The sequence below is a fragment of the Protopterus annectens genome, chromosome 2.part0, assembly GCF_019279795.1.
Source record: "Protopterus annectens isolate FY-2018-M chromosome 2.part0, PAN1.0, whole genome shotgun sequence".
Taxonomy (NCBI): domain Eukaryota; kingdom Metazoa; phylum Chordata; order Ceratodontiformes; family Protopteridae; genus Protopterus; species Protopterus annectens.
In genome coordinates, this window is record NC_056728.1 from 1643645514 (window position 1) to 1643661241 (window position 15728).

The 15728-nt window shown below is 43.7% G+C and overlaps 1 protein-coding gene across 1 annotated transcript in view; it reads right to left on the reverse strand.

Annotated features, from left to right (window-relative positions):
• The window catches only part of LOC122792864 (kynurenine/alpha-aminoadipate aminotransferase, mitochondrial-like), an 808921-nt gene that overhangs the window by 131738 nt on the left and 661455 nt on the right, over positions 1-15728 (reverse strand). Inside the window, exon 10 of the mRNA XM_044060423.1 lies at positions 1677-1783. Coding sequence (XP_043916358.1) covers positions 1677-1783 — 107 coding nt within the window. The remainder of the gene's footprint in view (positions 1-1676; positions 1784-15728) is intronic.

Genomic DNA, 15728 nt, shown 5'->3' on the forward strand with positions numbered 1-15728 from the left:
CATTCAGTGGGCACAAAGCCTGAGGTGAGGCTATGATTGAACATGGTACTTAGGTGGGGTGCCAGTTCGTTCTGTAGTTCATGTAGAACGCAGCCTGGGATGTTGCCAGGTCCCATGGATGCTGTGTTCTTGGCTTTGGAGAGTGTGTTTTTTACCTGTGCAGCCGTGATTACAGGTACTTTGCAATCTTCTGGTATAGAGATGGGCGCTTATGGGGATGAGAGAGGGGTAAAGTTAGCACTGAACCTATCTGCCATGATGTTTGCAATATCAGTTGGTTCTGTATATTTAGTGCCACTGTGCTTTAACTCAGAGCAGATCTGAGTGTTGCCATTGAGATTCTTGACATAGCTATAGAATGCTTTGTGGTTGTCTTTAGAATCAGTGGCGATTTTGTTTTCGTAACTAGCTTTGGAGGATTTTATGAGGGATCGCAGCTTCTTACTGAGGCTGACCACGGAGTTCCTCCAATCATGGAATTTTACTCCTTTTTGCAGCAGTTTCTTTCTTCTGTTGTAGAGTTTGTATGAACAGACAGATATGTCTCCTAGAGACTGCCACTTCTCTGGAATAGTCTTCTTATTCACATAACAGAGCTATCACTGACCCTATTCAAATACAACCTAGACAATTGGATGGGAGATTGCAAAATTGTCCCTAGGATGGCACCCTTGTCCCTCATGGACAGGGGTAGCCGGTGTTGATCACAGAACCCCCTCTCTGTTAATAAATTTGTTTTGCAAACTACCCAAAAAGAACAAATGGGGAAACTTGGGATTAACATGGCTATTGCTTCACAGCAATGAAGCCAAATGTTCAACTGAGCCTTTACCCTTCTATTTGAAAACATAGTACTATATGGGACAACTACATGCTGACTGAACCTATCATACAATCAGTATAGCAACAGTGCAGTGAGTGCAAAGTAAGAAATTAGTTAAATTATTGCCATTAAGAAAGGGACATGGGACACATACATAACAGCAGCAAGCATAGTTGGATGTTCTCATTGGGAAAATAATGCACTGATTGAAAGCAGCACACTAAGTATTACCTAAAGAGCCAAAATATTGCTGGCATTAAGAAAGGGACACATACATATAGCAGCAAGGCAATCTGGAATTCTCAGAAGTTTAGTCTATTCAACAAGGCAACTCTAAGTCTCAGCAGGTTGGGATATTCAGTAAAGCAAATCTGTATGTAATTCCCAGCAGTTTGGGCTACTTCATCTTAAAGTGGTAGTAGTTATGAAAGATTCAAGGACAGCCTGCAATTCTTGTGTTCCTTTGACACTTGACTGGAAAAAATTACAAACGGTGAGGACTGTTAAAAACTGGTATCCAACTACTCATCAGATTCTTAAATCACGTGCAAGGGAAGCTGGGCGGTGTTTAAAGAACAGAAAATGCAACAGGGTTTTGTTAAGTAGATTTTTCTTAGGGCTATAAAGTACTGGAGAAACTGCTTTTGGATCTAGAGTGAGATAAGAACTTCAGCATCCAATACAGGGCAAACAAACAGTATGTCAAAATATATTTCTTTAAATAAATCAATCAGGTAAGTCCCAAGTTCATCAAGGCAATACACACTTAATGTGTATAATGCCCGTACCATTAGCTGCTTTGTACCACCACCTTTCCTAGTTTTTTTACAGTACAAAAATAATGCTACATTACCTCCTTCTCCAAGGCCTTTTCCATCACAAGCCGGTAAGTGTCAGAAATTCCCTTCACCTTGAGCCAAAGAAACATGCCAGCTGCAGGTTCATGCCACTCTGCCACATCTACAAATACAAAATGTGACACTAAGAAAAAACACTTATAAGCTACGTGTCCTGCTCACAGAATAAAAAAAACTTTCTAAAATTTTGGCACTGTCCTCCCACAGCTATCTAGCTCAGAAATCCATCTGTCTCGCTCTTTCATCCAGTGGTAAAGGAAAACAGAAGATGATGACAGTTAGGGGATCATGGCCATATATAGCAGGGGATAGGAAACTTTTGCCTGTTCCTAACTTCCTCTCTGTGGTAACTGTGATGAGTAATGATCCCACCACTGCCAACCAATATGTGATACGTGATGGTCCTACCACTGCCAACCAATATGCGACATTCCCATGGTAGGCCAGAAATCAAGGAGCCTGAATCCTCACCACTGACACGGGAGAGGGATGTGCACTTGGAATACAAATGGATGCACTCAGTATTTCCAGATGCAGACATCTCAGCACACAGGGAACACACACAGCCCGGGGCCTGAATTTCTCTATATATGTATTTTTTATTCATAGTGTTCTAGTTAGATTATGCTTATGGTTCAATAGTGATGTGCTTTCCTTGATTTTAGTTCTCGTCACAGACCTGATGAAGGCTTTACTGCATTAGGTAGCCAAAAGCAATTTTAGTTAAAAGTCATTTTATGTGTATTTTATGCTTTTCTTAATACCTGATCTTGGAATGTGGGTTGCAAATAGATTGCTAGTGTTTTCCTTAAGTAGGATATCAGTAGTAGTGTGTGGGGGTGGGTACTTGTTCTAAAATGCACTTTTATGGCCATGTTCATACTGTTTGCCTTGTATAGGCTGGTTTAAAATTAAACAATATGCACATTTTCCACACCTACTATTAAGTGTACAAAAGCTGATATGTTTAACATTGTTAACATATTTCTGATTTTTTGTTTTTGTTGTCTGTGACAAATAATGGCTTTTTGCTTTGGAACACTACCTGGGTTTCATGATTTTTGGAAATTACTGTGACTGAGCTCATCAACAAAATTTTAAGACCACTAGTTTCTTTGTTTTTTTTCCCTCAATATTTGTGGTGGTGAGGTTGGAACTAGACAGATTCCTGTACTTGTTCGTTTTTTAAATATGCTGAAAATTAATACCCTCAAATCAAATGGGCAAAATAAATGAATAAATAAACTGCAAGTTTTTGTTTGTGTGTGTGTGTGTGTGTGGGGGGGGGGGGCAAGCCTCCCTGCACCATCTAATGTGGGGAATAAGCCTTGCCCCCAAAACCTACGTGGCAACTCCACTGCTGCACCAACTCAAAGATGGCAGAAAACTCCTAAAACAATGAATCACTGCCCGCAAACACTTAGAAATCACACTGACAGTGATTTCTTATGGAAAGCAGACCACTGGTGTTTTACCTTGGTATCTAGTGCTTCAGGCAACTGACACTCAAAGAATTTCACCTTGGCCACCTGTAGATATATCCCATGGTACACTTCACAAACATGCGTGTATAGTAATGACGTTAATACACCTGCGCTACAGTGAAAGTTGATCTGCTGTGGTAAACCAGGTGGTATTGACTTTGACTATGTCCCAAATATTCCACCCATTTAAGTTATTGACAGAAAACAGTGCATGCATTAATTGCATACAGCAAATCATCAATATTTGTTCCTACATTTTCAAGAAACCTATGATGTTATACACAAGTTTGTAGGAAGACCGCCATTTGCATTTAAATTAAAACACACAGTATTAAACTGCAAGTCAAGGGAATTTAGTGCATAATCCATATACTTTGTTCAGAATAAGTTAGCATAATGCTGAACAAAGACAATTATTAGAGTAATCTTAAAACTTGCTGGCACTCACTTGTTACAGTGACACCTTACAGTGACGCATACAGTGAATCCAACTGGGTGAAAAGAGGAATTAAGAAGTGACCTGATGGTCACATATACTGTAAGGGCTGCTTTACATGCAACTTGGAGAACACTATTTTAATTATAGGTTTATAGATTCATAGGTGTATTTTAGGCTAATGACCACTAGGTCACTTATAAGCCTAGTCGTGTAATCCAAATGTGATCTACAATTCTGGTTTATATAGAGGTGATTTACTGACTGCCTCAGTCCATCAGAGATATAGGCACCAGCAGACCAGGGGCGAATTTTAGCTTATCCGGCCATTCGTCCAAGTTGAGCTTAAATACAGCTAGGGATGAACTCTGCTTCACATGAACGGGGAGCTTGGAGAGAATGTGAATTATCTGAGAAACATATCTGTCTCTCCAACACATCTATTTATGTTGCAAGCATAATTTAGGTGTTTTATCTAGTAATCTGATGCAGTTTGTTTTGCAGATGTCAAAAGGTTCATCAAAACAGGGTCTAAGGATGCCTTGTATGCCAGGAAAAGATCACCATGTAGAAATCTGTATGACACAGAGGAAACAGACAGGGTCTCGAGACAATCAATGTAGGGCACTGTGTTTACTCCCTGTATTTTGTAAGGAACCTTTATGCACGTTCCAGTTGCTGCATGTGTCTGGTCAGGTGCATACTGAAGGGGGCATTATCCTCTATTATGGGTCTGATGAGGGCTGAGGAAAGTGGTACAATGATGTTTCTGGACCTAGATGCCATGCCCTTACTTATAGATGCCATGCCCTTACTTATAAGCTGAGAAACAAAGAAGGGCTTTCTTACCACCTTGAACACATTTTAGTCGAAAGCTAGGTTATTATCTATATATATATATATATATATGTACCCAGATCCCTGACTAGACAATTAACTTTTAGGGGTGTTTTACTGATGACATAGATGTTATGTGATCCTATCTCGCCTACATTCTGACTGATGGGTTATCCTCGGCTCGACTTATGCCAAAGAGCGAAGTCTCTTATTGGCTGAGCTTACTATATCCCAGGATGCACCACTACCAGTCCCCCAGATCTCGTTTGCCGCTAACTAGCGAGACGTGGTCTCGAGCTGGCTGAGCTGAGTAGTAAATTTTACTTACTTTTTCTGTCAGAGAATTGTTTTTCCTGTCATAAAAAGCTGTTTTAACGGCTACGCTGTGCTATTGTGTAGTGATTGAAGGTTTTTTGTGGAAACTTGTTGAGTGATTGGGCGTTGTTTCTGATTTCAGGCCTCCTTTATCTGTAAGGCCTTTCGGTCAGTTAACCCCACTCAAACTTTTGGGATTTCAGATCCCTTTGAGTTTCTTGTTGTTCGGATTGTTAAACCGGCAGTTCTAAACTGATTTTTATAGAGTCAGTTAAGTAAAGTTAAATTTGGATTGTGTGTTCTTACTATCAGAAAATTACTGCTTTTTTGGTCATAATGTCTCAAAATCCTAGGCCTTCGGGCTTCAAAAAATGCACCAAATGTAATTTTAAAATGTCAATCACAGATGACCACTCTCTGTGTTTATTGTTTGGGTGCAAAACATTTACAGGAGTCATGCAGCGTGTCACGCTTTTTCCTCTAGGGTCCTCCAGGAGAGGAAAAATAAGCTTATTCTTAAAGGCTTAATCAAACCCTCCTTCGAAGAAGCTCTAGCATCCTCTCCTTCTCCAACCAAAAAGAAGAAGGCGTCGGCTCCGACCAGTCCGTCGGATCCGGCCGCCAAAAGACATAGGCAGGCTTCTCCTTCCAAGGACTTCGAGCAGAGGCGGTCTGCCTCGATGCCACCAGTCTCGACTCCTCGGAGCCGATGGCTGGGGCAGCTCCACTGGTCTCGGAGCCGACTAGTCCTCCTCGGCACCGATGGAAACTACTGTGGTATTCCTCGGCGCCGATAATCATCGGAGCCTCCCCTAGTCCTTTGGGGCCGTTGGAGAGGCCTTCGGACCCGTTCAGTATCCTCTAAGTCCTCGAGGATGTCGGATTCGGATATAGACAGGGTGCTCCAAAGACTGTTCCAGTCCCCAGTCTTTCAAAAATTTGTTTCGGCTCCGACCCAGTTGGCTTTGGAGCCGATAGCCCATGCCCATCCATGGCTGTTCCTCCTCCGAGCAGATGCTGTTGGAGCCGGTGGAGATCTTAGGGTCGGCTCCGACCCTTACTCCAACCCGGCCTTCGGTCCGAGTTTGGTACGGACTTCTTCGGCTGGACCCGGGGTGATGTTTGGGACCTATGCTTTGGTTCCGAGCCTCCCTCTCGGTGCGCTGCAGGATTGCCGTCTGCTATTATGGCTCGGAGACTGGACACTCCCAGGATTCTGGGGTCCGGCTTTCAGGGCTATGAGGAGTGCCTTGGCCAAGTCTTGCCATCTCGGCACCTTCCTGGGCGTGGAGACTGGGTCTTTGGCAGTTCCCTGTCCGTAGGCAGCGGAGCCCCTGGGCCTGAGGTTACCCCCATTGGGGTTCCCCTCCTCCTGAGGGTTCTTCGAGTTGTCTTGAGGAACCCCGAGGAAGAGATCGTGCAAGAGGAAGCACGTGGACTCCCCGAGTCTATTACATCGGACACTGATCTTGATGATGCGGAGGGGTCCCTCGGATGATGTCTCATTTGCAGACATCTTAGAGATCCTCAAACAACGAGGCGGCTGGATATCCAAACCCCTCTGCTGATGAGTCAGTGCTCCTCAAGGCCTTTGGGGCTCAGCCCTCCGCCTCCTGGGTGTCTCCGCCGCTTCTGGATTTAGTTTGTCAAGGGCGGGAACATCCAGATACCGTGGAACCAGTCCCTTCTCGTCCTAATAAATTTTGTCAGCCCCACCCGAGAAGGAGTTCCTCACTAAAGGCGTGGCTGTAGATGCCATGGTGGTGGCATCTGCTACACAACAGGACGTGGCAGAGGCTTCAGCGTCCGTCCATCCTCCTAATAAGGAGTCTAGGAGCATGGACAGATACCGCACCCTGACTTCAGCGGCCTTTACTTTAAGGTCTCTGAATTATTTGGCACATTTTACCAGGCTTCAGAGGGATCTGGTCAAGGAGCTGTCAGATTCCCTCTCGGTAACCTACCTGAGCAGCTAGCCCAGTCGGTTAGCTCTCAGTTGGCTATCCTTACGTCAATTTCTAACTCGTCCATGAGGCTCATTTCCTATGCGGCCGGGCGGGTAGAGCGGCAGGCACAGGCGTGGCTCTACGGAGACAAGCCTGGCTCCGCTTGTGTCAGTTCGAGGCCTTCAAGTCTTCCCCTTTGATGGGTCCTCTTTGTTTGGACCCAAGGTTAAAGACACCCTTACCCGCTGTGAGCAAGAGGGAAAAACTTTATCTGCCGTAGGTGCCCGTTATTCCACTCCTCGGCCTTATCCCAAGGCCAAAGGAGGGAAGATGTGGTTCGAAATCACGTAAGTTTTTTCCTCAACAGCAGGAAGATTCCCCTTCCAGAGGCAGAGGACGGGGAAATTTTTCTGGGAGACGCCGTCCCAGAGGCGGCAGAGGGCCCCGCAATTCTGGAGACCGCGAGTCCTTTCGTGGCTCTTCAGCCTCCCACACATCATGAGGGATTGCCCGGCTGTGCTGCTCGGAGCCAGTCGGGTGTCGTTGCCAAGCACCTAAAAGCCTGGGAGTCAATCACTCAGGACAGATGGGTGGAGGTTACACCATCCCATTCACATACTCACCACCACCGTCCAAAAAGATCCCGGACCCACCACCCAGTCAAAGGGAAATTGCAGCCGCAGAAGCTTTAAAGCTGCTAGAAAAAGGAGTCATCCAACCGGTCCCCAAAGACCAGATCGGATCCGAAATTACTCCAGGTTCTTTTAGTGCCAAAAGACAGGGGACCTGAGACCAATATTGGATCTCAGCAGACTGAACCAATCCGTAATCCAAATTCGAATGGTCACGTTACAATCCATTCTCCCATTGTTGGAGAAGGATGTTTGGATGTGCTCCATAGACCTCAAGGACGCCTATTATCACATACCGATACATCAGGCGTCCAGGAGGTATCTTCAGCCTGGGAGTCAGTCATTACCAATTTTGTGCTCTGCCCTTTGGTCTCACCACAGCCCCAGGGTGTTCACCAAGTGTTTGGCAGTAGTGACGGCTCACCTGAGAAGTCTTGGATTCCAAGTGTTTCCCTATCTGGACGACTGGCTCCTGACTGCCACCACCAGGCATCTACTAATGGACAACCTCAAAGCCACCATCTCCCTGGGTGCTACCCTGGGTATTACATTCAATTGGTCAAAGTCTGTCTTGCTGCCCTCTCAGCATAAGGTTCATAGGAGCAGAGATAGACTCAAAATTGATGCTTTCTTCCTGCCGAAAGGATCCAAACTTTACAGGGCCAAGTTCAAGCTCTGATCTCAAAATCCAAAGCCCCAGCCAGGATGGTTCTACAAGTTTTAGGTTCAATGTCTGCCACAGTTCTTTTAGTTCCTCTGGCAAGATTGCACATGAGGATTCTTCAGTGGCTATTGTCAACTCAATGGTCCTTTCAGGATCTTCGCCTCAATCATCACATCATGATCACGGAAACATGCAAACGGGACCTTCGCTGGTGGCCTCAGACACCCAATCTGAATCAAGGAAGCCCTTTGTTATTCCCTCTCCAGTGGTTACCCTGACGACAGATGCCTCCCAGATAGGGTGGGGGGGGGGCATTGTCTGGGCAGGTTAGTTCAGGGCTCCTGGCTTCCAGACGAAGCTCTTCTCCACATCAATGTGTTGGAGATGAGGGCTGTACTTCTATCCCTACAGGCCTTACACAAGTTTCTTCCTCAGGGCATCATCGCCATCCACACAGACAGCATGTCGGTGGTCTGGTATCTGAACAAACAAGGAGGGACCAGATCTTACCCCCTTTGCAGAGAGGCCATGAGGGTGTGGGAATGGGCTGTAGCTACCAACCGCTTCTTGGTAGCGACCCACATTCCGGGGAAATCAAATATATTGGCAGACAAATTGAGCAGAACAATTCTTTCTCCTCACGAGTGGTCCCTAAACGAAACAGTAGCAGCTCAGGTTTCCAGGAGATGGGGAACGCCTGCGCGCATCTATTTGCAACACCACTAAACACAGTGCAAAAGGTTCTTCTCCTTGACCCCACATCAAGGGGAAGCAGCTATGGATGCTCTAGCACAACCTTGGCCAACAGGGCTACTTTATGCCTCTCCTCCGATTCCACTTCTCCAAAGTCATTCAAAAGCTTCTCAATTGGGGTCCGCAATGATACTGATTGCCCCATACTGGCCTCGTCAGGTATGGTTTCCTTACCTGAAGAAACATGTGGACGATCCGTGGACTTTAGACCTAATTCCGGACCTGTTAATTCATCAGTCGGGACAACAGCACCAGTCCCTTCACTCCTTGAAGTTGACAGCTTGGCTCCTCCACTTCCGACTTTAGTCAGAAGTCACACATTAGACCCGGAAGTTATTCACATTTTATCTTGCCCACAAACCCACCACTAAGAAATTGTACCTCAGTAAGTGGAAGAGGTTTGCTATCTGGGCTCAACTCAGGGCTTAGACCCTATCACTGCTCCTATCCCAGAGGTTTTGAAATTCTTAACATCCCTGTTTAATCAAGGATCTTCTGTCTCTACTATTAAAGTCCAACTAGCGGCTATCTCTAAATTTCACGAGTCCATGGATCCTCCATTGATGAGCAGCAGACTATGCAAAACTTTCATTAAAGGTGCGGGTCTGTTAAGACCCCAGTTTTTCATCCTGCCCCTCTGTGGGATCTAGATTTAGTGCTTCGTGCATTGACATCTTCCCCTTTCGCTACATGTGAGTTAAAATATCTGTCTTGGAAAACTGCCTTCTTAGTTGCAATTACTTCTGCAAGAAGAGTTTCAGAGCTTCAAGCCCTGTCTATTAAACCACCGTATTTGATTTTCCACAAGGATAGAGTATCACTTAGGCCTAATCCATCCTTTGTCCCAAAGGTCTGTTCTAATCTCTGTCTCCAACAGTCTCTAGAGCTACCAGTTTTCTTCCCAAAATTCTCCAATGAAGCAGAATACACTCTCCATAAATTGGATGTTCACAGGCAATTGCGCTTCTATTTAGACAGGACTCAGCAACGTAAGTCAGAACAGTTGTTTGTGTCCTTCTCAGACAATAAATTGGGTAAAACCATCACAAAAGCTACTATCTCCAAATGGATTAGAGATTGCATAACTCAGGCTTATTCTTCTTGAATAAGCAACTTACAACATCTATCAAAGCTCACTCTACCAGAGCTATGGCTACTTCTATAGCTTTTCATTCCAAGCTCGCTATATCGGAGATTTGTGCTGCGGCACTTGGTCCAATCACTTTCATTTCCCACTATAAATTGGATGTGGCATCTAAAGGGCGAGCATCATTTGGTTCCACGGTACTCAGGAGTGTTTTCCAGTGAGCCACCCAGGATTCAGGTGCTAGGGACGCTGTCCCATCAGTCAGAATGTAGGCGAGATAGGATCACATAACATCTTTTAGTTATGTACTCACCATAACTTCAGATGTTTGGGATCCATCTCTACCTTCCCCCTGCCTTGGAGATCAGAAGAGATTGAACGGTTTTGAGTTCTACTGTTTTATCTTGTTTCATCTGACGATGTTATATAATCAGTGCGTGCATGTATGCGGACAAACTAGATCTGGGGGACTGGTAGTGGTGCATCCTGGGATATAGTAAGCTCAGCCAATAAGAGACTGGATCGGCTCCGAACCCATCAGTCAGAATGTAGGCGAGATGGATCCCAAACATCTGAAGTTATGGTGAGTACATAACTAAAAGTTACCCAGGGTGGCTGACTTCCCAAAAGGTACTACAATAGATTTCTTGGTATTGAGTTTTAAGTCATGGCTTTGTTCCCCAAACATTTGTCTGTGTTGGACCTTCTTGAAGGGTGTTCTTGTCTTCAGGGGATTCAATGACTCCTCCAAGTTTGTAATCATCTGCGAAAGTGGTAAGCCATTGGCCTTTGACAGTCAAAAAGCAGATGCCAAAGAGGAGTGGGCCCAGCACATAGTCCCGAGAGACTCCACTGAGGACCAGCCTCTTTGCAGAAGTGACCTCACCAATCTTAACCTCTTGAATCCAATCAGCAAACCAGCTGGCTATCTAGTGTCCTATAAAGGGGTTTATGCCTACTTCCATACGTCTGTTGGCAATGCTCAAGCAGAGTACTGTATGAAATGCTGTAGCCAGACTTAATTAAGCAGTATGCACCACTTTCCCTTTATCCAGTGCCTTGGTGACTTTTTCAAAGAAATTCACCAGATTCAGTAAGTATAACCTTCATTTGACAAAGCCAAACTGGGATGGATCCAGTGTCTGGAGGTCTCCTATGTCCTTGTTGATAATTTCCATACCAATTCTTTCCTTGGCTTTGCAATACGATTAGTCAGACTAATGGGTCTGTAGCTTCCATGATCTGTTGAAGGTCTACCCTTATGAAGGGGGATAACCATCTCAGCCCTCCATTCTTGTTGCACCAAGCCTGTTTTAAAACTATAGTTAAATACTGACTCCAGGGGTCCTAATAAGTCATATTTTTAGTCTGTTCAGGAGGTCATCCAGGATGTTATGTGGGCCCATAGAGGCTGTGTTCCTGGCTTTAGCAAGTGCAGACAGTACATGCTCCCTAGTTACAGTTGGAGGGGCTATATTTGAGGGTATTTCTTGAGGGGATGGTTGTGGGTGAGACAGGGTAAAGCTGGAATTGAATTTGTCAACTAACAGGGTTCGCTATATAACGAGCTCAGTGAATATGGCACCAATAACCATCAGTTCAGCACATTGCTGTGTGCTGCTCTTGAGGCGTGTGACATGGCTGAAGAAGGACTTATGGTTTTATCTTTCATCTGGCAGGCTATTTTAACCTCAAAGTTGGCTTTGTTTAACCTAATTAGCCCTCTTAGTTGCCTATTTAGTTTAATGACAGAGTTTTTATTTTTTGTGGACATTATCTTTCCTGATTTTTGCCATATTTATTTTCATTTTGTTGTATATCTTGTTTAATTTGGGATGCCACCAGGGCAGTTTGTTTCTGGGTTTAGTTCTGGGCTTACTTCTGGTAGGTACTGCATCCTCTCTGCAGCCATCGACATGAATGTACAGAGTTTCTGACAGCAATTCAACGTAGGCTGTTATATTCTCAGTATTAGAAGGTCATTGAATTTTGACAAACTATCACTTAATAAAAGGTAGTTTGCCTTTGTATAATTTCTAACGGTTGCTAGTTTTACTTGATTCTTAAGCCGTGGTGGTGCAGCGGTAGCATTGTTGCCTCACAGCAAGAGGTTCTCTTGTTCGATTCTCGGCTGGAGCGCCTTCTGTGTGGAGTCTGCATGTTCTCCCCGCGGTCGAGTGGCATTTGAAAGACATGCGTAGAATGGGCGTGCCCTCGTTGAAGGTTGGGCTTCAAGCTGGCACCTCGGCACCCAAAAAAAAACTACTGCCAATAATTAGCGGATCGGAGTTCCGCTGTGGCGACCCCTAACCAGGAAAAGCCGAAAGAACAACAACTAGTTTTACTGTTTTACAGAGCTGATTTTTATTTCAAAGGAGATAGCTTTATGGTTGAACCTTACCAGGTAGGACAAGACACTGGGGGAGGTGTAGCATTCTCCCATATTTGCGAGTGTAAGGTCCAGTACGTTGGAGCCTCCAGTGCCAGTATTTACTATATGGTCAAGTGTGTTAGTATTTATGAAGTCTGAGAATCTATGTGCCTGTAGATTTGAGGCCCTGTAGGATTCCCACTCTACAGAGGGATAATTATAGTCTCCCATAAGTAGGGTGTTAGGTTGGATGGTAAGTGTTTCCAGTAGGTCCTCCCAATCTGACAAATATTGTGAGCTTTTTGAGAAATGGATGGTGACCTATAGCTGGCTAGGATATGGTACAGGATTTTGTCTATGTTGATCTGTACATGCAGGAACTCCAGCATGTCAGTTTGTATGACCAACATAGAGATATGCTTGTTACTGATGTATATTGAGACACCTCCACCTTCAGCCCTTGTCTATGCAGCTACTTGTGTAAAAGTGTGGAAGGTACTGAAACCTTGCACTGCTGGGGTACTGTCTGCTACTTTAAACCACATCTCGGTAACTGCACAGATGTCTATATTCTTGAGTTTGAGGAGGGCTTGGAAGAAGTGTAGGCTTTTTTTTATTATTTAGGCTCCTGGCATCGAGCAGTAACACCTTGAGGTTCAGTTGAGCTGATTTTGCTATGCTGGTATGTTTGTCAATTTGGCAGTGCCAAAAAAGGCACTATGAGGTGGAAAAAGTTTTACCCAGTATTCGAAAGCCTAGAGGGAACAGGTGCAGATCATCCTTAGTAAAACAAAGTGGTCTGTTATCTATGTCCTCCCAAGATGACAAATATTGGACCCCTTTAGACAGTGACACCAGAAAGACAGCCAATTGTTAAAATCAATTATCTTCTGCTTATATTGTGGCAGCATCACTGGTGATGGTAATAATACTGCTCAATGCCAGGCTCATACCAGTCTAGGACACATAATCTAAGAGCTCTATAATATCTCTTCATATAGTCCAGGAAGGTATGTCTCAGGTCATTTACATCTATATGAACTATTACAGAATCATACTGGTACCTGTGGTGTAATGACTTGAACTTGTGCATAATTTGGCTGATCCTAGCTCCAGATAGGCAAATAAACATTATTTTCTCCTTGTTCAGCCTGGTTAGAGGGGCATTAGTATGTCTTATAGTGGAGTGCTCTATGACAAGACACCTGGAAGTGTTTTTGCTTGTTTTGGGGTCTTAGTGTTTGGAACTCCATTGAGACTGACTGTGTGTGCTGTGTTAGGTGTTCCTTTTCCGAGTGTCTTTAGGCTTGCTGAGGCATAGTGTTGCCAACAGGCAGTCTGGCAATCTTTGTCATTTAGGAAGATTGCTTTTAAATGCCTCAGCATATGTTGCAAAGTGTGTGTTGCATGCTATGTGAAGTGGGTGTTGTGAGCATGGGTTCAACAACCTGATGTGTATGCAAGAGTTTAGCATTTACTGTCATTGTGTAAGTACACATCACACATACAGTGTCTGTTTAAGGATTAAGTGGTTGTCAGTAAACATGAGACAATTGTTACATTGTTTTAAGATGCCCATATCCACCAAGCTGGCTACTGAGAAGGTAGGAAATTGCATATCCATGTTGCTCAGTCCTTTGACTGGTGAGATACAAGGGGGTGACGTACAGGGGTTAGAAGGCTATTAAAGGTGTCTTGTTGGTGCAGACTTATAAGGGTGCATTATTGGGGCAGATTATACTAACAAATACTAAATTCTACTAACTTTAATGTTTAAACAATACTAAATTCTATTAACTCTATAGGTATTGTCAGTCAATGTCCAACTAGCTGCTCTAAGCTTGTTGGAGCACAAGGTATTTGCTCTACATTTACTGCTTTACCAGTTTTATGGACTGTTCTGTAGGTAAAATGTTCTTTTCAGGTGTTTGCAACTGTACAAGGCACTGCTAACTGCTGTTGCGAGGTAAGCAACTCTGAGCAAATGCACCCAATTTATAGCAGCACATAAAATAAAAAAATAACTAATCAACCCTCTGGCCAATAAAACAACTACACTACAAGTCCTTTTCTGTGTTTGTTTGCTTAGCCTTTGTTGACCAGGTTAGTCCCACTGGGATAGTAGCCTCTTTTCAGGGAGACACAGGGAAGGAGTTATACTACTAGGGAAATTTGGCCAGAGCATCAGGGAACTTCCTCTATTCATCACTATTGTGAGTGGGACACATTTTGCAGGAACACTTCCTGTTTCCATTCCAGGTTTAGAGGCGACTCAGAAAAACATGGAGGCCGACAGAGAGAAGGAGATGATGGAGTAGTGAAACAAATGAAGGACAAAGCAAATATCGAGACTGGAGAATGTGTGCAGGATTCTGAGGAAATGTTTCAAAGAAACCTATTTGATGAAGATGAAAACCTCCAGTTGGGAGGGTTGTGGGATGATTTACTTAAAGAAATGGTGATGTACAGTGAGCCAGAAAATGAAGGAGATGTTTCCTGGGGGAACATTACAGAGAAACTATACAAGGAGGATGCAGAAACAATCCTGAAGAATAGTGGTGAGATGGAAAAGAGAACATATGCAGAGAAAGTAAAAGAAGGCAAAACTGGTGTAGCAGAAGAAAATGAAAAACAGAAATATGTGGTTATCAGAAGAAAATGAAAAACAGAACTATGTGGTAAGGATTCAGAGTAAAAAAGACAATGAAATGGACAGGTATGAGGTGTGAGACAATTTAATAGCTCCTTTGGGTGTAAAAGCACATGAGGTAAGATCATTTATTCTTGATCTGCCGCGGTGGTGCAGCAGTAGCGTTGTTGCCTCACAACAAGAGGTTCTCCCGTTCGATTGATTCTCAGCTGGTGTGCAGGGAGTGCCTTCTGTGTGGAGTCTGCATGTCCTCCCCACGGTCGAGTGGAGTTATGAAAGACATGCGTGAATGGGCGTGGCTTCGTTGAAGGTTGGGCATCGAGCTGGCAACTCGGCACCGTAAAAACCTACTGCCAATCATTAGCGGACCGGAGTTCCGCTGTGACGACCCCTAACCGGGAAAAGCCGAAAGACAAACAACAACATCAAAGAGACATTTTTTGACATTACATTTTGTTTTTTCAATGGAACACTTTCTTGGAGAATATGAAAAAAAAAAGTTACATATGGAATCCTTAAGTAATAAAAGCACTTAACACGGAAACCAACAAGAAGATTCATGTACAAAGTTGAACAGAGGTAGAAAGAGGGACTTTGAAAGGACATTTGAAAGTTTTATGTAAAGAAGTACTGGACATTGCAAATGTTTATGACAAAAGGGGTTTATGGACTGGTGACTAGGACTGTAATATTTTGTTAAAATAGAAAGAGAAAACATTACATATACATATGAACATATACACACACACACACACACACATATATATATATATATATATATATATATATATAATATATATATATATATATATATATATATATATATATATAATATATATATATATATATCTAATATATATATATATATATATA